This window comes from Kogia breviceps, chromosome 8 (assembly GCF_026419965.1).
Source record: "Kogia breviceps isolate mKogBre1 chromosome 8, mKogBre1 haplotype 1, whole genome shotgun sequence".
Lineage (NCBI taxonomy): Eukaryota > Metazoa > Chordata > Mammalia > Artiodactyla > Physeteridae > Kogia > Kogia breviceps.
In genome coordinates this window covers 21,171,125-21,195,041 of record NC_081317.1, presented here as the reverse complement: position 1 = coordinate 21,195,041, position 23,917 = coordinate 21,171,125, and the positions used below count along the sequence as shown (strand labels likewise).

Below are 23,917 nucleotides of genomic sequence, written 5' to 3'. Positions count from 1 at the left end.
AGGTGGTTAGGAACTTGGGCTTTGGAGGCAGACTCCTTTGAGGATTCAAATCTCACCCCCCACCCTTCATGACTCACTATCTTCATGACCTTGTACAAGTAACTTAACCTCTTGCAGAGTCTGTTTTCTCATTTGTAAAATGGGGATAATAGAGAAGTATGTCATAGGATTGGTAATAAGGGTTAAATGTAAAATTTGTCTTTAATTCTGAACTTTGCCCTTGGATGTATTTTTTTGGATCTGCAAAACTTGGCTCTGACAGTATTAAACATTTTGTTTTTATTAGTTACCTATATTCATAATTTCAGTAGCTGCCTACATGAAAAAAATCAAGAGATTTACACAAAAATCCCGATTTCTGGCTTTCTTGGAACCTTGGCCACATAGAGACAGCATTCCCACATGGCAGCAGTTAGCTCCCATAGCCCAGTGGCAGAGTATCAACTGTGTTATCAGATGGTGACTGGGCACCATTGTCTCTGGATGCTGAGGGCAGGCTAAAAAGTTGCCACTTATCATTGTGCTTGCATTTTTTCTTCTTCTATTAAAGGAGAAAGTAAAATATTTCTCATACCCATGTCTCTGTCTGAAGTGGGAAAATGAGGCATATGCCAAGAGGGCCATATGTGCAAGTAAAATGGTTGAGAGCTTGCTTCTTTGTAGATGTGGGGCATATTTCTGTAAATTCAACGTGTAACCTATATTTCTCCTGAATGAAAACCGTAGAGAATCAAACCATAGTAAGATCTGTGGCAAGCATATTGAAAAGATTGTGGTGAAAAACTTAATGAACTAGAAAAAGGACTAACATTTCAATAGGTTTGTGTTTATTTTCAAATAAAATAAAGCAATGCTGCTGTGTGATACAGTTATGTGTTACAAGAAGAAATTATCTGGGCATCAAAATATTTTACAGCTGGTAACTTTGTGAAAGAATTTTGACTGAGTGTAAACACTCATTTAAATAAGTGTTTAAAAATATAAACCTAACCAGGAATACTACTCCTGCTGAATTAAGGGTTAGAGGGCATGATGCATGAAAAACTTAAATCATTTGTGGCAGTTTCTATTGTAGATGATGAAGCCACAGGTATAAATATTCCACCCACCCAGTTATATTTATTTATGGTGTCAGGATAATTTTGATGTGATTAATGTTTTTTAGACTGGATACTCATGACATGAACATCAGGAAATGACTTGAGGATTGAGAAATGTTTTAGAAAATGTAATGTGGGTTTATCAAAAGTGGTAATCAGGACTTCCCTGGTGGTGCAGTGGTTAAGAATCCACCTGCCAATGCAGGGGACACAGGTTCGAGCCCTGGTCCAGGAAGATCCCACATGCCGTGGAGCAGCTAAGCCCTTGTGCCACAACTACTGACCCTGTGCTCTAGAGCCTGCGAGCCACAACTCCTGAGCCTGCGTGCCACAACTACTGCAGCCCACGTGCCTAGAACCTGTACTCCACAACAAAAAGAAGCCACTGCAATGAGAAGCCCACACACCGCAATAAAGAGTAGCCCGTGCTCGCTGCAACTAGAGAATACCTGCACACGGCAATGAAGACCCAATGCAGCCAAAAAATTAATTAATTTATTAATTAATTTAAAAAAAACCCACCTGCCAGTGCAGGGGACACGGGTTCGATCCCTGGTCCTGGAAGACCCCACGTGCTGCGGAGCAACTAAGCCTGTGCACCACAACTACTGAGCCTGCGCTCTAGAGCCCGCGAGCCACAGCTTCTGAGCCCACGCACTACAACTCTGAAGGCCGTGTGCCTAGAGCCCATGCTCCACAACAAGGGAAGCCACCTCAATGCAAAGCCTGCACACCTCGACGAAGAGTAGCCCCGCTGGCTGCAACTAGACAAAGCCCACACGTAGCAACAAAGACCCAATGCAGCCCAAAGTAAATAAATTAAAAAAAAAAAAAAGTGGTATAGACAGTGTGGCTGTGATGGTCAGGGTTAACTTTAAACTTATACAAGTCTAAACTAATGTAGAAGTGTTTCACAGAGGTGTAGAAATTAAGTTTGTTCATTGTATTGTTCACTAGGAATTGCTCTTGCTAAAAAGTTAAAAATGGGCTGTTATGAATTCTAAGAATTAAATAGACTTCCGTGGTTTGAAATACAGACTATTCAGTGCGTTACTCATGTTGAATACGAAGTGATTGTCGGTTCTGTGACAAGGTTGTGTGGTTGTGGTGTATTGTTGTAGAGATTTTGTTTTTGATTAGAAAGAAATCAATTCTTTTTTGCCACCCAAGAGAAAATTCCCAACTCAGTTCCTAAGCAAAGATTGGGTCAAAGACTTGGCTTTTTTAGCTGACATTATGACTTATGGAAACACAAGTATATGATTCTCATTGCTCATTCCTTGTGAAATTATGTCTTTGGAAAACCCATTTGTCAAGAATAATTTGTCCCCTTTCCTATACCAAGGTCATTTTCCAAAAATGAAAGTGATGGCCTAAACCACACTCCTGTTTGTAGATTTGTTCAGTTCAAAACAAAACCAAAAAATTCCGATATAGGAAAATGAACTAACCTTTTAAAATTACCTTTATCAATGAAAACTATTTGAGTAGTTGAAGAACTACAAATGGAATACATAAGATGTAGGGCACTAAGGTACTAAAAACTAAATATGAGTACGTTAGAGTAATAGATCTACAAATATCTCAGGAATAGCTACCCTAAAATAAAACCCTTTTTTAAAGCAAAGATTCTATTCACTGTTGAAAGTTCCTATATTTATTAACAGCTATTTTTTTAAAATAAATTTATTTTATTTATTTATTTTGGCTGCACTGGGTCTTCGTTGCTGCACGCGGGCTTTCTCTAGTTGCAGTGAGCGGGGCCTACTCTGTTGCCGTGCATGGGCTTTTCATTGCAGTGGCTTCTCTTGTTGCGGAGCACGGGCTCTAGGCTCATGGGCTGTAGTAGTTGCGACACGTGGGCTCAGTAGCTGTGGCGCAGGGGCTTAGTTGCTCTGCAGTATGTGGGATCTTCCTGGACCAGGGCTTGAACCTGTGTCCCCTACATTGGCAGGCGGATTCTTAACCACTGCGCCACCAGGGAAGTCCCTATTAACAGCTAGTTTTAAATAAAATTGTTCCCAGTTAAAGGCATTTTACAATGCCAGTTGAAAGACCTGACATTGACCTTTGAACCAAAAAAAGGGTGTCAGGTTTTTGGCCCTCTATGAAAGGCATACGTTATAAAAGAGAAATTCATAATGAGACATTTCCATTTAAATTTTTGTTTCATTTTTTATTTAGTGACACTCATTTCATTCATAGAAGATAAGTACAGATTGTTTTCTCAGGGAATCCTGAGAAGCATCCTCAGGGAGAGAGTAGGGGAAGGCCCAAAGAACTGACCTATTTGGAGATTTCAGCAAGGATCTCGGGCTGCTTCCTGATCCCTGGTGCCCAGGGCCCCGTGGCCTATGTCTTGTGTTCTAGTGGTTTAAAGAAACAGGGTTGGAAGACAGGAGGTAGAATGCAGATCCTTATTTGTATTTCTAAGTTTTAATTATATATATATAATCTCCAGTATTATATGTGTTTGTATCATGTTAAATGCTTATAGAAATTCAGTAATAAGGCTCAATTGTATTTCTGAACCGTTGCACTTTCTTATACCCAGCTCACTTTATTCATTTACTCAAATGCCCTATAAGCCTTGGAGCTTACAACCCTGATTAAGTAAAATAATTCATGTGAAGGTAGTAACTAATAAGTGCAGTGCCTAGCATACAGTAAGTTTCTAGTAAACTTAACTATCTTATTAAGCTCAAGGTATTAGTATCTAAGCGTGGTGCTAAGAGTTTTCAATATAATGTGTAAGATAGGGCATGTTGCCGTGGAAAACGTACCTGATTAGGATTGGTAATGCTGAGGGTTAGGCAAGCAAAGTGCAGGTGGAAAGGTTTTGTCTAATATATCAGAGAAGCTCATGTTTGTAATGTAAATGAAATCAGCTCCTTCCCTTGAGTGTGAAATGTGGTCTTACTGCTTGGAATAGGTTGTTTGTTTCCTGTTGATGCTTTGATGTGCAGCTTCACTGTTCTAATGACAAACAGCTGTAATATTGTTTGCCCTTCTCTACCTCACCCCCATAAAAGTGAAGAACCTTTGTAATAGAAAAACAATATGTACAAAAACCCTTTAGTGATATTGACTGTATTTGGTTTATAAACTTACAAAGACATTGCAGATGGTAACAAGAATGTTGTACATTGGTAATAAAGAAACAGACTTAAGAAGAATGGACTAGTTTCAAGTCCTAGAAGTTATTGAATGTGAAATAAAACTAAAAACTATAAAATTATTAAGCTATAATATGTTATTAAGCTTTATACTATAGCTTAATAATTAAACATTTACAAATATTGGACCTGTGTCTTTTGTAAAATAAATTATCTACCTTTTTGAAAGGGTTTAAAAAACAACTAAATATTGCCCACAAAGGAACATTGCATTGCATATTGGTACAAATTAAATTTGGTAATGTATTGGGAGTTCATGTTATTAAATTACAGTTCCAGTGTGGTAGGAATACTATACCTACTAAGATGGAAAAAAATCAGAATATGTAATACTAACAATAGCAGTTATTTCATGTTTAATATATGCACTGTTCTAAGTATCTCATATGTATCATCTCATTTTAATCCCTTGGTTAGTCCTAGATAGTAGCAGGTATTACCAACATTTACAAATGAGAAAACTGAGAATTAGAATACTGTATATTTTGCCCCAGATTACACAATAAAGGGCAGAAGGACAATTTGAACCCAGGTCTGTCTGACTTGGAAGGATGTAGTTGAAGATAATCTAAGTTGGGTTTAAGGCTAGTGTGCCATGGATTTGATTATTTTCATCAAGCAGATCATATTGTCAGGCCATTATGCATAGCTTCAAAGGATGAATATTAGTTGCTTTTCCTATCTACATTCCAGGTAAGTGGGGGAACAACAATAAAAAAACCCAACAGAAGTACCCTACTGGGCTTTCCTGGTGGCGCAGTGGTTGGGAGTCCGCCTGCCGATGCAGGGGTTACGGGTTCGTGCCCCGGTCCGGGAAGATCCCACATGCCGCGGAGCGGCTGGGCCCGTGAGCCATGGCTGCTGAGCCTCCGTGTCCGGAGCCTGTGCTCCACAACGGGAGAGGCCACAGCAGTGAGAGGCCCGCGTACCGCAAAAAAAAAAAAAGTACCCTACTGGTTATTGAACAAGTTCAGTTGCTCTGTAGAAGTAGTTTAATATGTAACTTAAGAAAGTAATGAAGCTGTTAGAAAGCTAGTAACTTGACTGTGTTTTCTTTTGCTTTCAGATCTAAAGCATGCATTCCTTATTTGAAAAAGAGTAAAATTGCTCATATCCTCAATCTCAGCCCACCACTGAACCTAAATCCACTGTGGTTCAAACAGCACTGTGGTAGGTGGTCAGATGAGGGCATGGCTTGTTTAGTCAATTTGTTTTGTATTAAACCAGTGTATCTATGATGTAATCACAATTTGTACATAACGTTCAACATTAAATTTTCTATGCAGAAATCGATAGCATTTTGTAAGTAGATTCTTAATCTTTTATCTTTAATTTTAAAAATTGAGGTATAATTTACATTAAATAAAATGCACAGATGTTAATGGTTCAGTCTGATGAGTTTTGACAAACATATACACCTGTGTAACCAATACTCAAATGGAGATATGGATATCCCTGTCCTCGAAAGCTCTCTCAAGTCCCAGTGGGTGTGTTTTATTGTATGTAACTTATTCTTCAGTAAAGTCGGTGAAAACGATCCATGGAATACTTTACCTTTCACAGAAAACTAGTGATTTAAGGTGAGTATGCTAAATAACAAGATTTATGTATAGGTGCCTCCTTTGAAATAGTTGTGTCAGCTACTTAGTACTTATTTCAACATAATTCAGTAAAATTTGGAAAGGAAGGCAGTTTAAGTAGGAAACCATAGAACAAAACCAAAAGGAGTTCTGTTTTAATCGTCTAGGTTAAATGAATTTGCAACCTTTTGTTTATGTTTTACTAGTAGTAGTTTTCCTTTAAATGGTCACTTTCATTTTTTAAAAAAAGAAAAGGAAAAAAACCAGATTAAGAAACAATAATGTAACTTACTCCCATAATATTAAGAGAAGTGAAAGTTTATTACTGTCTTTTTTCTTTGAATCTAATATTAGGATGGAAATATGTAAAAGTGGTTCATCCCCGATATATATAAAAACCATTTCCATAAAACTACAGTTATTTCTATAAAAACTGTTCTTTTAAAAATAGTAAATTAAAATTATGTTTTGTATTATTATTAAATAATTCTGAAAAAATATATCGAGGAAGAAATAGTAATAGAAAGAAATTGGTTATTTAAATTCACAGATTAATTTCTTTCTTAATTAAATTCTTGGTGGTTTCTTTCAGCTTACACCATTGCCAAATATGGTATGTCTATGTGTGTGCTTGGAATGGCAGAAGAATTTAAAGGTGAAATTGCAGTCAATGCATTGTGGCCTAAAACAGGTATGTACTTACAAAAAATCCATTTATTGGATTCTCATTTATTGTCCTTGACACTCTTTGCTGGGTGGGGTGGGGTGGGGTGGGGTACGAGTGAGTAGACTGTCAAAGGTAACCTCAGTCTGTCTGTTGGGAAAAAAGTTCAACTTTTTATTGTGCATAAAAGGCCCTTTCCAATCATCTTCTAGCTTTGACTTGATCTGCATGACTACATGATTGCTGTACTAGAAACACTGAACCCAGGAACACCTGAAGAGTCAGTCTCATTAAAGCCAACAGGAAGCCATCTGCGTTTCCCTAACCTTTTTTCCATCACTATCTTTGGTACCTTAAAAAATTCTACAGATTCTCATACTTTTGTTTTCTCCTCACACATCCCAGCAAATGCTTCTTTACTTTCTGGTGTTCTTACTACTTTGTCATTTTCCTTGATGAACACCCAACTTTTCTGTACTTTCACATGAGTTCTGAGTTCACAGAGTGCCTAGATCCCCTTTAGGTGACAGAGTAACCTGCATATGGCTGGGTATGCAGCTTTAGAGTTAAATGTGTGATGGAAGCTGATGGGTGCAGGCTAGAGAATATGTTGTATAAACATGAGGGAAAGTCAGTAAAAATGACAGAAAGGGAAAGCTTGTCCTTGTGGGTTCTTATTCTCCACTTATATATCAAAACAGCTTAAAGGAGGTAAAAGAAAAGACAAACTATATCTATTATACGTTTTTTCATATATTTAATAGATAATGCCTGTGAAAACCTTAACTACTTTCATCTTAAATCTAAATGAAAATCCTACCCCACAGAAGTATGATAAAGGGAAAATGTAGTGGGAATCACTTTTTCATTTTATGTATTTAACAGAACCTGTGTTGCACTGACATCAGTACTCCAACATGTAAATTAGTGTGACCCCTTTCCAAGGAAACTCCTTAGGGGTCAAACTGGTGTGTCTCCTCCTAGGACAGTGCCCTCCATTCAGTGGTCACTTAGGTGTTTTTTGAATGAATGATAATTTTGGATTCCCTTTGAAAATATCTTCATATTCTTCATTATATTCCTTGAAACATATAGATTGCAGACTGGAATCTTCTCACTCATTTGAGGGTACAGGGGGTTTCTGAGGAGGTGACTGTTGAAACTTATGGCCTTGCTGTCCACCCTTTCCAAAAACCAGGAAACTCCCTGGAGTGGAGCGGGTGTTGGGGTGGTAGGCAGGCAGGACATGGAAGGAATGAGCAAGACATTGATTCTGTAAGAGGAGTAACTGAGAAGCTTGAAGGAGGTTATTCCCCTCTGGGCCAGAGGACAGAATGGGGCCAGTAGAGAGCATTGGAGGGAGAATTAATACTCAGAAGTTCCTGGAGAGAGCTCAGCCCATGGAGATCTGAGGCCCTCACCTGGGTGATTCAACAGGTGAGAGAAGTATTTCCTACCCTTAAGGCTGAACAGTGAGGAGACCAGGGAGAATTCTCTGTAAGGCCTCCAAATGGATTCAGTAACTGGTACATCTGCTGTATTACCCACCTGTGGGGCAGAGACCGCTCCACTTGCCGCTGCTGGCAAGGTTGCCAGTTGTTTAAATTATCTAAGGGTGAATAGAGCAGTGAAGAGACAAAAAGTGCAGTGCAGCTAAGGGGATCCAATATCCAGACACAGGAAGAATAAACAAACACTGCTGTCTGTTAGAAGAACACTTAATTCAGTATTTTTGCAAATTATGATACCCTAGAGGTACTCTTGAACGGAACTGCCACATATAGCAGTGTGAATTGTATCCAGGGTTGTAGCTTAGAAACAAATGAGGGATTTCTTTTTCTTCCCATCTGCTGTGTACTAGGTGAGGAGATTTCCTCAGCTCCAGGCAGTAGTGAAAGACCTAATGGTCTATGGTATTGAAGCTGGGAGAACAAGGGGCTGTGGGTGAGAATTTATGGAGCCCTGGGATATGTTGCTAATGCAACTCTTAGGAAAATTTAGTCATTGGCAGCCAGCTCTCTAGTCACTATCTTTCTTTTCTAATAAGAACTCCAGGAATCAAAAAAAATTTTTTAATGAAATATAGTTGATGTACAATATTATGTTAGTTGCAGGTATACTGCGTAGTGATTTGACATTTGCATATATTGTGAAATGATCACCATGATAAGTCTAGTAACCATCTGTCTCCATACAAAGTTATTACAGTATTAGTGACCATATTCCTTACGCTGCATATTACATTGCTGTGGCTTATTTATTTTATAACTGGAGGTTGTACCTCTTAATCCCTTTCACGTATTTTTTTTTTTTTTTTTTTTTTGCGGTACGCGGGCCTCTCACTGTTGTGGCCTCTCCCGTTGCGGAGCACAGGCTCCGGACGCGCAGGCCTAGCGGCCATGGCTCACGGGCTTAGTTGCTCCGCGGCATGTGGGATCTTCCCGGACCGGGGCACGAACCCGTGTCCCCTGCATCGGCAGGCGGATTCTCAACCACTGCGCCACCAGGGAAGCCCCCCTTTCACGTATTTTTCCCCACCCTTCACCTCACTCTCCTCTGGCAACCACTTGTTTGTTCTCTGTATCTATCAGTCTGTTTTCATTTTGTTTTGTTTGTTTATTTTGTTGTTCAGATTCCACATATAAGTGAGAACATATGATATTTGTCTTTGTCTGGCATTTCACTTAGCATAATACTCTCTAGATCCATCCATGTTGTCACAAATGGCAAGATTTAATTTATTTAATGGCTGAGTAATGTTCCATTGTGTGTGTGTGTGTGTGTGTGTGTGTGTGTGTATCACCACATCTTCTTTATCCATTTATCCATCGATGGACATTTAGGTTGCTTCCATATCTGGGTTATTGTAAATAATGCTGCAGTGAACATTGGTATGCATATATATTTTTGAATTAGTGTTTTTGTTTTATTTGGGTAAATACCCAGAAGTGAAATTGCTGGATCATATGGTAGTTCTTTTTTTAAGGAGGAATCAATTTTTTAAAATTCCTTCTGCAGTTTGACTAAGATTCTTTATGCCCTGACCTACTGTGGGATCAGAACCATGATTTATTGCTTCTTCGTTTCCCTTATGTTACTGTAGCATACACAGTTCTTTTAAGATTTTCTGGAGAGTGATATTCATTGCAGTAAGGCAAAGATGAGAGTGAAAAAACTGCTTCTACAATATTTTTCAAACTACATGTCAAGACTCATTGGTGAGTCATGAAATCAGTTTAGTGGATTGTGAAATCTACTAGGTAGCAGCCAGAATTTTGTTGTTTCATTTTATTTCTAATTGAATAAAATAGAAAATATTAGAGAGTATTGCATATAATGAGTCAATGTTGTTTCATAAACTTTTTTCATATGTAAGTGAAATAGGTATATGTTTGTGAGTGTATATGTGTAAGTATTATGTGTTTTTAGTCATGCTGATAAAAAGTGTTACTTGTGAATCATAGTAAAAAAGTTTAAAAGCTCACACTTTATTGTGCCTCTTTTTTTTCAACTTCTTTTCCTTCTCTCATCCTTTCTCAACCTCCTCCCCCTACCTTAATCGTCGCTCTTACTAAAGTTGATAGATAGTGAGAGTCAGGCAGTTAGTTAGGGAGGTCTCTGAGATAAAGTCTGAACATAGTGTTTTCTCTCTTGGTACCTCTATTATGTTACTTGATGCTTTATATTCGTTCATCTTGCAAACATTTTTATATGCCAGGCACAGTTCTCTGTGCTATTTATTCATTATGTATTCAACAGATAATTTATTAAGTATCTACTATGCGCAGGTACCTGGGGGTACTAACATGAATGTGATGCAGTCCTTACCTTCAGAGAGTTTACCCCTTAATGTGAGAGATGAAAGAGTTTGTTGCCATCATTTACACTTTGTCCTTCTTTCCTTGCCTCCACTCCTCTAACCTTTAGGTCTTTGGGATTCTAGGGTAACAAAGTGAGAAGAAGCCTAGTCTAACGCTAAAAATTGGAGATTTTATTCATCAGCAAATATTTCCTGGACACCTATTATGTGCTAAGCTCTGTTCTCGTTGCTTAAGATACATCAGAGAACAAAGTGGACAAGAATATCTGCCATTATGGAACTTATAGTATAATTGGGAGAGACACAATAGACATTTAACATAATGAATAACAAACTATATAATATGCTAGAAGGTGATAATGCTATGGAAAAAGTAGAAGGTAAGGGAGATTAGAAGTCTCAGGTGTTGGGGAGGATAAGTTGCAGTTTTAAATAGGGTAGAAAGGTTTAGCCTTTTTGAGGTGACATTTGAGTGTAGAAGTCTTCAAGTAAGGAGGTGACCGAGTTCACCTTGGGGATGTGTTGGTCAATGGGGTATTTGAGGGAAGAGCATTGAAGACAGAAGACATAGGCCCTTGAAAGGTCCTCTGAGGTGAGCCTGCTTGGCAATAATGAAAGAACAGGCAGAAGGCCAATGTGGCTGGAGTGAGGGGAGAGTGGTAGGAAGTGAGGAGATGATGCTTATGAGGAAATGGTCAGATGTTGTAAGGTTCTTGCCAAGACTTGGGTTTTTACTCTATGAGTGAAATGAGGCGCTAGGTTTTGAGCAGAGGAGGGACCTGATTCTTTTAAATTTGTAAAAGAATCTCTCTGGCTGCTCTGCTGAGAATAGATTCTCATAGGGCAAAACGAGAAACAGGGAGACCAGTTTGGAGGCTATGGGAGTAACCTAGGCACAGATATTAGTAGCTGTGACCAGGGTGATAGCAGAGGCAGAGAGTGGTCAGATTCTGATATTTTTTGAAGTTAGAACCAACAAGATGTGCTGATGGATTAGATATAGGATATAAGACAGAAAGAAGAGCCAAGGATGACTCCAAAATTACTTTGGCTTTAGTAACTGGAATAATGGAGTTGCCATCAGCTGAGATGAGGGAATGCTACAGACAGGGGAGGTTGGGGAACAAATTCAGTTTGGGGCATTGTGATCGAGCATCCAAGTGGAGATGGTCAGTAAGCAGTTGGGTTTGGAAGTCTAGGGGTCATGAGGGAGGTCCAGGCTGGAGATGGAAATTTGTGGATTTTCAGCATATAGATGGCATACGGAGTCACAAGGCTAGATGATGTCAGCTAGAGAGTGAATAGAAGAAGAGAAAGTATCATTGGCCATTGCAATGTTGAGAGGTTGGGAAGAAGAGGAAAAAATCCACATAGGAGAGTAAGGTAGGAAGAAAAAGAGTATGATGTCCTGAAAGCCAATTGGAGAAAGTGTTTCAAGGAAGAGGAGTGATCAGTTGTTTCAAATGCTGCTCATAGCTCTTACGAGATAGGGACTGACCACTGGATTTAGTAATCTGGACATCTCCTTCATATCACTTATAACATTTGAAATTAAATTTCTAATTTTATAACTATAATTGTTTAATGTCTTTTTGGGGGGGGCTGTGTCGGGTCTTCATTGTGGCATGCAGGATCTTCATTGCGGCATACGGGATCTTCGTTGAGGCATGCGGGATCTTCATTGAGCCATGAGGGATCTTTGGTTGCGGTGCGTGGGCTTCTCTCTAGCTGCGGTGTGCGGGCTTCTCTCTAGCTGTGGCGTGTAGGTTTTCTCTCTCTGGTTGTGGTGCAGGCTCCTGTAGTTTGTGGCACACAGGCTCTTTTGTTGAGGCGCATGAGCTCAGTAGTTGTGGCGCGTGGGCCTAGTTGCCCCGCAGCATGTGGGATCTTATTTCCCTGACCAGGGATCGAACCCGTGTGCCCTGCATTGGAAGGCGGATTTTTCAGCACTGGACCACCAGGGAAGTCTCTGTTTAATGTCTTTCTTGCTAGAAAAGCTTCTTGAAGGTAGAGACAGTATCTGTTTTGTCCATTTTATTATAGTCATTATAGACATTAAATAAGTATTTTATGAATGAATGAATGCCCAGTATGATTTCCTTCTACCTAGGTCCAAGATAGGCATTCTGAACAAAGCTTATATAAGGAAGGGGGAGAACATTGTATGACAGGGAACGTGGAGGACAGTATCAGGATTGGAAGAAGAAATCAGCTCACTGCTGAGACTTTGCTTTAGCTTAGAGATGTTCGTTTTAGATTGACTAGACATCTTGGAACCATTGGTATCATTTGGGTCCTAGATTTGTATAGCATAGTGAATTCAGTTGACGGTCATGTTCCACATGATACACGGCATAATGAATTATGTACGGGATACTTTTAAAATGTAGCAAGAGGGCCATGTATTTCAGATTAAAGGTTAGGAAAGGTTGTTTTCTAATGGAACAATTGAAATGAGACCACAAGAGGATATTGGAGTTAGCAAGAAGGAGACTGGTCAAGGCATTCCTGGCAGAGCAAACAAAAAAGGCTGCAGTATGGGAAAATACCATGTGTTTGGTGGAACTACAAGGAGTTTAATGTAGTGTACCTATGATGGGGTGTGGGCTATTTATTTCCCTCTGAACTTGAGCATCTGCAAATGGGTTCATATTGGCCTGAATGTTGTGGGGGGCGGGTATGAGGTTGTGGGGAAGATGGACAAACTAAGCCCAAGGGGCTTGATTGCCGGTTTAGGAGCTTGAATTTAGTCAGCAGAGAGCCACTTTAGAATTTTAGAAGCAGGAGAACAATAATAAGAAGGAAAAGAGGAGCGGTGGTTTGTTGATGAGGTTTAGGAAGTTTAATTTGGCATCTGAATATAGGATGACTTGTAAGTTTGTGGGAAGAGGAGGCAGGAAACCTAGCTAGAATATTGCATTATTCATGATGGAGGCAATGAAAATGGATTTGAGAGGGTGTTCATGCTCCTGGCTGTTTGGGAGGCCTCTATTTAAAAAACACATGTCTTCTTTCTGGACCGAATAGAGTGGTTCTTTCTTTATGCTTGCTGGAACCAGAAGCAGTCTCCCAACATTACTGCCCTTCCAGGAAGAGGAGATTTATTGCACTTAATGAAATGAGTACAGTGTGACATATATTATCTACAATCAAAACAGTGTCCTGGTCCACACTTTTCGTCCTCTCTGGCTCTGTGTTCCTTCTCTACACTGGCTACATTACCCCTTTTGGGTCTAGAACTTTCAAGCCAGTGAATTCAACACATCCAGAAAAGGAACTAGAAAGCATGCCTTTAGTAGTTCCACAACATGAGGATCTCAAGCACCCGACTATGTCGCCTTCAAAAATATAATTTTCTCATTTTACAAAATCCATTTCATACTTTCTGCTGATGTGGAGGGTGTGGAGGGGAGGAGGGATGAGGGCTGCTATTGAAAATGACTGCTGCGTCTTGCGTCTGGATTGCTCAGAACAAGTGTTGTAGAAGAGGAAAGTCCACTTTTTAAAAAAAAGTATTTGTTTATTTGGCTGTGTTGGGTCTTAGTAGCTGCACGCGGGATCTTCATTACCACATGTGAGATCTTCATTGCAACATGTGGGATCTTTTTATAGTTGCAGCAGGCGGGACCTTTAGTTGCAGCATGTGGGATCTAGTTCCCCGACCAGGGATTGAACCCAGGCCCCCTGTACTAGGAGTGCGGAGTCTTAGCCACTGGACCGCCAGGGAAGTCCCAAAGGTCCACTTTTGGATAGGTTTCATGTGAGCTGGGATGGGGAGTCTGGAACTGGTGGCTCCTGATCTTGGCAATGGCAGTGGAGAGGAAAATAACAAAAGCATCACAGAATAGCTGCAGTCCTCTGTCACCTGGACCACATTACATGCAGTCGTGGGAACTCAGCTAACCAGGGAGGTCAAGGTGGCAGCTGGCCTCTCTTGGTACTAGAAACCAAAACTGGTTTCCGTTTTTCAAGGGTCCTACTTACCAACAAGATTAAGCAGTTTATACCATATTTCACTGATTCTGAGATGCCCATGTTTTCACATTTTTACATCTTTGATACCAGGTTGCTCTTACAGTTGATGATATATTGTAGTTTAATTGGCAGGGGTTTTTTTTTCCTCATTGGTACACTGTTTTCTTTTTTAAGTTATTTATTTATTTATTTAGGCTGCGTTGGGTCTTTGTTGCTGCGCGCAGGCTTTCTCTAGCTGCGGCGAGCGGGGGCTACTCTTTGTTGCAGTGCACAGGCTTCTCATTGCGGTGGCTTCTCTCGTTGCGGAGCACAGGCTCTAGGCGCATGGGTTTGAGTAGTTGCAGTGCATGGCCTCAGTAGTTGTGGCTCATGGGCTCTAGAGCGCAGGCTCAGTAATTATGCGTGCATGGGCTTATAGTTGCTCCACGGCATGTGGGATCTTCCCGGACCAGGGGTCAAACCCATGTCCCCTGCATTGGCAGGCGGATTCTTAACCAGTGTGCCACCAGGGAAGTCCCTCTCAGTGGTACACTTTATAATCAGTGGTATCTTCGGTTCATTGAGTACATACAAGAATGTATGTGTGGGGGCTTCCCTGGTGGCACAGTGGTTAAGAATCCGCCTGCTAATGCAGGGACACGGGTTCGAGCCCTGGTCCAGGAAGATCCCACATGCCACGGAGCAGCTAAACCCGTGCGCCACAACTACTGAGCCTGCGCTCTCTAGAGACTGCAAGCCACAACTACTGAGCCCACGTGCTACAAGTACTGAAGCCTGCACACCTAGAGTCCGTGCTCCACAGCAAGAGAAGCCACCACAATGAGAAGCCCGCACACCACAACGAAGAGTAGCCCCAGCTCGCCGCAACTAGAGAAAGCCCGCATGCAGCAACAAAGATGCAACACAGACAAAAATAAATAAATAAAATAAATAAATTTATTTTAAAAAAAAGAATGTACGTTTGTGTGTGGGTACAGAGAACAGAGTAGTGGGTACCAGAGGGGAAAGGGAGGGGAGGGTGAAGTAAGTAAAGGGGATCAACTATATGGTTATGAATGGAAAGTAAACTTGATGGTGAGCCTACTATAGTGTATACAGAAGTCTAAATAAAATGTTAAACACATGAAACGTCTATAATTTTTAAAAATTTATTTATTTTTATTTTTTGGCTGCGTCTGGTCTTAGATGCGGCATGTGGGATCTTCGTTGAGGCATATGGGATCTTTTTCATTGCAGTGGAACACCGGAAAGTCCCGAAACATCTATAATATAATAAACAAGTTTATTTAAGATGTTATGGAAAAACCCGAATGAAACTTTTGGCCAACCCAGTAAATTTTTTAAAAGATATTTTGAAAAGTCTGGGGATGAATGGCAGTAATAGTGGCACAACATTGTGAATGTACTTAATGCCAAAGAACTGGACACTTAAAAAAATCGTTAGTCTGGGACTCCCCCAGTGGTCTAGTGGTAAAGAATCTGCCTTCCAGTGCAGGGGACACGGGTTCAGTCCGTGCTCAGGGAACTAAGATCCCACATGCCACGGGCAGCTAAGCCCGTGCGCCACAACTACTGAGCCTGCATGCCTCACCTACAGAGCCCATGTGCTCTGGAGCCCGCGTGCCACAACGAGAGAGAGAAAACCCGCATGCCACAACTACAGAGATGCCTGCACACCACAAGTAGAGAGAAGCCCGCACACAGCAACTGGAGAGAAGCCCACACACTGCAAAGAAAGATCCCGCATGCCACAACGAAGATGCAACACAAGCAAACATTAAAAAAAAAAAAATCAATTAAAAACAAAACTCTTGGCTAGTTAAGCCAAATGTTTAAAAAATAAAGGTTAACCTGAAAGAAAACCAATAAAATGCACCCAAGCCATGAAAAAGAATGGTTAAAATGTATATACATGTGGTTAAAAATGGTTAAAATATGTATTTATCTCCACAATAAAATACTTAAAAAAAGAAAAGCCATAATTATTTCTTATGCTTAGAAAACATAAAGAAATTTATTCACATACTTTTCCAAATTTCCAATAAAATAAGCTGTAATCAGGGACTTCCATGGCAGTCCAGTGGTTAAGACTTCGCCTTCCAATGCAGGGGGTGCAGGTTCAATCCCTGGTCGGGGAGCTAAGATCCCACATGCCTCGTGGCCAAAAAACCAAAACATTGGGCTTCCTGGTGGCACAGTGGTTGAGAGTCCGCCTGCCGATGCAGGGGATACGGGTTCGTGCCCCGGTCCGGGAAGATCCCACATGCCGCGGAGCGGCTAGGCCCGTGAGCCATGGCCGCTGAGCCTGCGTGTCCAGAGCCTGTGCTCCGCAACGGGAGAGACCACAGCAGTGAGAGGCCCGCATACCAGAAAACAAACAAGCAAACATAAAACAGAAGCAATGTTGTAACAAATTCAATAAAGACTTTAAAAGAATGGTCCTCATCAAAAACATCTTTTCAAAAAAAAGCTGTAATCAGGAGAATCACTCAAAAGGTAGCAGATACTTTTCTAATTATTCCTTAATAAGACTTAAGTTTTAGGGCTACTTTTAGGATTCTTGTGATCTGGGGTGTATTACAAATCTTGAATATATATATATATATATATTTTTTTTTTTTTTTTTGCCAGAAATCATCAGGGAATTTGACTTGATTGATCATGTTGTTAATCTGTTTTTATTGTCAGTCTTATAAGCTGTTGGGTTGGCCTGTTCACATCATAGAAACTTTGTTGAGAATAACTATTTGGCTCACTTCCTGATTTGGGGGGTTTATTTGTGCCTTCTTTGTATCTTCCGTAGAAAGGTCATTAAAGTAACAGTAGGTTGTTTGGGAATACCGTTCCTTGTTCTTACATTGTGTGTGTGTATGGATGCACACACACATACATGGCATGAATATACTTACATGACATATTCTTAATTAATAATTTTTAAGAATTTGTATGCCATTCATGTAGTGTAAAGTGAGACTGGAGTGTGTATGTATACATATAGTCTCATTGTAGACTATACTGAAATATTTACAGAAAAATTCTGCAGTTTATGGGGAGTAAGATGATAACTGAACTCAAAACTGTTGGTTAACAAAGTATGCCCATTAGTCACATGGTGGCTAAGAGCCTGGCTCTGGAGTCAAGCTGCCACGTGTTTGAATTCTAGCTCCTGTAACCTTGGACAAGTTAATTAACCCCTCTGTGCCTGATTACTGTCATCTATAAAATGAGGATAACAACAGTACATACCTCATGGAATTAATACATATAATGTACATAAAGTATGTAGCAGCATGCCCAGCACAGGACACACATAATAAATATTAGCTATTTTTTTTCTTTTTTGGCTGGGTTGGGTCTTCATTGCTGCGCGTGGGCTTTCTCTAGTTGCGGTGAGCAGCGGCTACTCATTTTCGTGGTGCGCGGGCTTCTCACTGTGGTGGCTTCTCTTGTTGCAGAGCACAAGCTCCAGGTGCACGGGCTTCAGTAGTTGTGGCATGCAGGCTCAGTAGTTGTGGTCCACGGGTTTAGTTGCTCAACGACATTTGGGATCTTCCCGGACCATGGCTCAAACCCATGTCCCCTGCATTGGCCGGCGGATTCTTTTTTTTTTTAACATCTTTATTGAAGTATAATTGCTTTACAATGGTGTGTTAGTTTCTGCTTTATAACAAAGTGAATCAGTTATACATATACATACGTTCCCATATCTCTTCCCTCTTGCATCTCCCTCCCTCCGACCCTCCCTATCCCACCCCTCTAGGTGGTCACAAACCACCGAGCTGATCTCCTTGTGCTGTGCGGCTGCTTCCCACTAGCTATCTATTTAACATTTGGTAGTGTATATATGTCCATGCCACTCTCTCACTTTGTCACAGCTTACCCTTTTCCCTCCCCATATCCTCAAGTCCATTCTTTAGTAGGTCTGTGTCTTTATTCCCATCTTGCCCCTAGGTTCTTCATGACCATTTTTTGTTTGTTTTTTTAGATTCCATATCTATGTGTTAGCATACGGTATTTGTTTTTCTCTTTCTGACTTACTTCACTCTGTATGACAGACTCTAGGTCCATCCATCTCACTACAAATATCTCAATTTCGTTTCTTTTTATGGCTGAGTAATATTCCATTGTATATATGTGCCAAATCTTCTTTATCCATTCATCTGTCAATGGACACTTAGGTTGCTTCCATGTCCTGGCTATTGTAAATAGAACTGCAATGAACATTTTGGTACATGACTCTTTTTGAATTATGGTTTTCTCAGGGTGTATGCCCAGTAGTGGGATTGCTGGGTTGTATGGTAGTTCTATATGTAGTTTTTTAAGGAACCTCCATACTGTTCTCCATAGTGGCTGTATCAATTTACATTCCCACCAACAGTGCAAGAGTGTTCCCTTTTCTCCACACCCTCTCCAGCATTTATCGTTTCTAGATTTTTTGATGATGGCCATTCTGATCGGTGTGAGATTATATCTCATTGTAGTTCTGATTTGCATTTTTCTAATGGTTAATGATGTTGAACAGTCTTCCGTGTGTTTGTTGGCAGTCTGTATATCTTCTTTGGAGAAATGTCTATTTAGGTTTTCTGCCAATTTTTGGATTGGGTTGTTTGTTTTTTTGTTGTTGAGCTGCTTGTAAATTTTGGAGATTAATCCTTTGTCAGTTGCTTCAGAAAGTAGGCATAGAGGGAACTTTCCTCAACATAATAAAGACCATATATGACAAACCCACAGCTAACATCGTCCTCAATGGTGAAAAACTGAAACCATTTCCACTAAGATCAGGAACAAGACAAGGTTGCCCACTCTCACCACTCTTATTCAACATAGTTTTGGAAGTTCTAGCCACAGCAATTAGAGAAGAAAAAGAAATAAAAGGAACCCAAATTGGAAAAGAAGAAGTAAAGCTGTCACTGTTTGCAGATGACATGGTACTATACATAGAGAATACTAAGGATGCTACCAGAAAACTACTAGAGCTCATCAATGAATTTGGTAAAGTAGCAGGATACAAAATTAATGCACAGAAATCTCTTACATTCCTATACACTAAAATCTGGAAGTGAAATTAAGAAAACACTTCCACTTACCATTGCAATAAAAAGAATAAAATATCTAGGAATAAACCTACCTAAGGAGACAAAAGACCTGTATGCAGAAAATTATAAGACACTGATGAAAGAAATTAAAGATGATACAGATAGATGGAGAGATATACCATGTTCTTGGATTGGAAGAATCAACATTGTGAAAATGACTCTACTACCCAAAGTAATCTACAGATTCAGTGCAATCCCTATCAAACTAACACTGGCATTTTTCACAGAACTAGAGCAAAAAATTTCACAATTTGTATGGAAACACAAAAGACCCCGAAGAGCCAAAGCAATCTTGAGAACGAAAAACGGAGCTGGAGGAATCAAACTCCCTGACTTCAGACTATACTAGAAAGCTACAGTAATCAAGACAGTATGGTACTGGCACAGAAACACAAATATAGATCAGTGGAACAGGATAGAAAGCCCAGAGATAAATCCATGCACATATGGTCACCTTATCTTTGATAAAGGAGGCAAGAATATACAGTGGAGAAAAGACAGACTCTTCAATAAGTGGTGCTGGGAAAACTGGACGGGTACATGTAAAAGTATGAAATTAGAACACTCCCTAATACCATACGCAAAAATAAACTCAAAATGGATTAAAGACCTAAATGTAAGGCCAGACACTATAAAACTCTTAGAGGAAAACATAGGCAGAACACTCTATGACATAAATCACAGCAAGATCCTTTTTGACCCACCTTCTAGAGAAATGGAAATAAAAACAAAAATAAACAAATGGGACCTAATGAAACTTTAAAGCTTTTGCACAGCAAAGGAAACCATAAACAAGATAAAAAGACAACCCTCAGAATGGCAGGCGGATTCTTAACCACTGTGCCACCAGGGAAATCCCTGCTGTTTTTTATTAATAAGCTACCACATCAAGAGTGAGGCCAGAGCTCTTGAGCTATTGGTAAAGTAAAAAAAAATATTCCTAGTAAAGGAATTTTAGTTACAATATGGAGAGGTATCTTCTAATTCAATGCTATTAGGAAATTCCCCAAGCTAATGTGCACTCTTTGAAAGAGCAATGTGTGCTAAGATGTAATTGCCGTGAAAGTAGGGACTTTTTGTCTGTTTTGTCCACTCATCTGTCCCCAATACCTTCAGTAGTGCCTGAGTTTTTTGTAAGGCTCAATAACTATTTGTTGAATGAGTGGAAAGGGTCAGTGGCTCTTAAAAGCTATATACTTTTCATCTTGTGGACTGAATTGTATAAGTTATTCCAGTATGTAATGATTTCAAGATGGTTTTAGTAGAATGGAGAGTTTATCTAAATTACTAGAAACTCTGACACCTAAAGTACATTTAAACAAGTTGACTTTCATTGCTTTAAATGTGAGCTAAAATACATATGTAAATTGAGTTGTTACTATTTACAACTTTGACAATGTGTAATTAATAATCTAGTATTAATGGTACAGTTTCAAGTTACTTCATAAAAAACATATAATTAAAAAATTAGGGGCTTTCCCTTGTGGTGCAGTGGTTAAGAATCCACCTGCCAGTGCAGGGGACACGGGTTCGAGCCCTGGTCCGGGAAGATCCCACATGCCACGGAGCAACTAAGTCCGTGCATCACAACTACTGAGCCTGTGCTCTAGAGCCCGCGAGCCACAACTACTGAGCCCGTGTACCACAGCTACTGAAGCTGGCTCGCCTGGAGCCTGTGCTCCTCAACAAGAGAAGCCACCACAATGAGAAGCCCATGCACCACAATGAAGAGTAGCCCCCGCTTGCTGCAACCAGAGAAAGCCCATGTGCAGCAACAAAGACCCAACACAGCCAAAAATAAAAAAATAAATAAAATTAAAATTTGTATGCACTGAAAACAGTGGGAATTATATGCAAATACTGATAGTAATTATCTGGGCTTCCCTGGTGGTGCAGTGGTTAAGAATCCATCTGCCACAGCAACGAAGACCCAACACAGCCAAAACTAAAAACAAATAAATAAATAAGTTTATTTTAAAAAATAGTAATTATCTCTGGACCAGGGGGATTATAGATAATTAAAAAATTCTTCCTTGGGACTTCCTTGGCGGTCCAGTGGTTAAGACTCCACACTTCCACTGGAGGGGGTACAGGTTCAATCCCTGGTTGGGGAACTGAGATCTGGCATGCTGCAGGGTGTGGCCAAAAAAAAAATTTCTTCCTTGTAATTCTCTTTATTTTCTAGTATTTCATAAATGAAAGTAGTATCTGAATTTAAAAGGGACCCCCAAGTCTCGCCAGTATCTATTGAATGTTTATGGTATATTTGTCATTGTTTTAGGCACTAGGGATACAATGATGAACAAGAAAAACAGAGTCTCTATATTCTAGTAGAGGAAAAAGACAAAAGCTTAGGAAAGGAGCTCCATATTTTAGAACCAGGAAACTGAGGCCGAAAGATGTTAAAGTAGCTTGCGGAAAGTCACAGCATAGTTGGCATAAAAATGTCACCTGATTTACAGCTCAGTGCTCTTGCTGTTATTCCTCACTGGCTTTCTTGTCTCTCAAGAATGGTATGCAAATTCTTTGAGCATTCTTAATCAGAAATCTAATTGAATTTTGCCATGAGTCTCGTGAAGGAGTACTGTATAAGGCAGTGTTGTGTAGAGCAAGGAACATGTGTTGTCTACCCAGTTATGTCAGTAAAACATTTGGCAAATCCTTTAAGCTCTCTGGACCTTTTTCTCATCACCTGAGTTATAAAGAGATTAGTTGTCTTGCTTGTTACTCTCATAGTCCTATTACTTGATTTAGAGTTATGTATGTGTATGTTTGTTTTCTCTACAGCCATATACACTGCTGCTATGGATATGCTGGGAGGATCTGGTATTGAAAGCCAATGTAGAAAAGTTGATATCATTGCAGACGCTGCATATTGCATTTTCAAAAAGCCAAAAAGTTTTACTGGCAACTTTATTATTGATGAAAATATCTTAAAAGAAGAAGGAATAAAAAATTTTGATGTCTATGCCTTTACACCAGGTAATGCGTATAGTTTACAAAAGTAGTGATGTGTTTTTCCACATTTTCTGCAATGGACATGCATCTGTTTTGTGTGCATGTTTATGTGATTATAAAATTAATATGCTCTTTTAAAAGCTGTCCTCGTAGTGAAAGGAAAAACCCAGACCAACACAACTGGAAAAACAGAGAAAGGGAAAATAGAAATGAGTTGAAGGCTTTTTAAGTGATGCACAGATAGAGAAGGTCACATCAGCTTCTAACCATTTCCAAATCTTGAAACCAAAAATGAAAATTAGTTTTTAAAGTTGGCCTTAAAATCACACAGTAAAGATTTTCTTCAAGGATATGGTAACAGATGATACAGTGGTGAGTTTTTTACAAAAACTTTTTAATAAAGATTATGGGCTTTCCAAATGTTGTCTCTTAAGTGCAGTCTGAGAGTAACTTCATGATGAATGGTGAAGGTGAATGAACAGGGTCTACCCCATGTACAAGGGGGTATTTGAGAAGTTCTCAGAAGGCCCCTTGTTCAAAAATAATTCTTACCGTTGTAACTGTAGGTGAGGATGGTGATGATAATGCATTTTTACTTTATGTATAAAGTGGACTATATAATAGACAATATAGCCCCAAATGGGAGTTGTATTTATTTGTGCAAAAGTGTATTTTAAGTATTATTCATTAGGTTGCGCTTCTAGGTGACAGAAACCATGTTTCTATTTGTATCATCCCTGTCTCTTCAGTTTGAACTGAATTTAATTAAATAGCTCTTTGCAGTTTTAAAAAACACTTTAATATACAGTATCTGTTTAGCCTTCATAGCAATCCTGTGAGGGAAGCAATATTGTATAGTGATTAGGAACAAGTGGAGTTTGGGAGGAGATAACCCAGTTCCCATTTCTGCTCAGCTGCTCACTAGCTGGGCAGCCCTTAGGCATGTCACCTGTTTTATCTGGGCCTCACTTTCCTTATTGGTTAAAATAAGGGAAAGATAATTTCTACATAGGATTTTTGTAAGAACTAAATGCAATAAAGTATATAATGTGCTGGGCATGGTACCTGGCTTATGGTACAATCATAGTACTCAGTAGTTAATATTTATATAACTACTAAAGTAATTATCACTTTAGGTTTTAAAGACACAATGGCACTGTGCACAAAATTTTAAATTTGATTTAAATGAAAAATCCTATCAAGTGTTGAGAACTTAATATGATTATGGAATTGTGATTAAGTGTTAGGATATAACAAAGACTGGTGCATTCCTGCCCTCCGGTTTTTTTAATCTTCTGAGAGGGAAAGACAGACACACATTGACAGAGATGGGAAACAAGTTCCTCTTAATGAGGAACCCCCTTCTCTCTGGGGCAGCAGGTAGGAAATGAGTCCAGAGCATTTTGGAGGGATGTAGCACAGAAGGGTTGCATGGATAGGTGAGAAGGGGCAAAAGCTTTTGGTAAAGCAGTTAAGGGCTTAACATAACAGGCAACTCTTTGGTTGGATCTTAAAGATGAAATTTGTTGAAGGAGAGGAGGATAACTG

At 39.7% G+C, this 23,917-nt stretch overlaps 1 protein-coding gene and 1 long non-coding RNA gene across 2 annotated transcripts in view; one reads left to right on the top strand and one right to left on the bottom strand.

The window, feature by feature from the left end:
• HSDL2 (hydroxysteroid dehydrogenase like 2) overlaps positions 1-23,917 on the top strand; it is a 70,222-nt gene that overhangs the window by 22,332 nt on the left and 23,973 nt on the right. The window contains exons 5-7 of the mRNA XM_059071568.2: positions 5,343-5,446; positions 6,449-6,547; positions 22,199-22,393. Coding sequence (XP_058927551.1) covers positions 5,343-5,446; positions 6,449-6,547; positions 22,199-22,393 — 398 coding nt within the window. The remainder of the gene's footprint in view (positions 1-5,342; positions 5,447-6,448; positions 6,548-22,198; positions 22,394-23,917) is intronic.
• LOC136794729 (uncharacterized) overlaps positions 15,483-23,917 on the bottom strand; it is a 42,159-nt gene continuing 33,724 nt past the window's right edge. Inside the window, exon 3 of the long non-coding RNA XR_010841888.1 lies at positions 15,483-15,577. This is a non-coding gene — a long non-coding RNA (uncharacterized lncRNA). The remainder of the gene's footprint in view (positions 15,578-23,917) is intronic.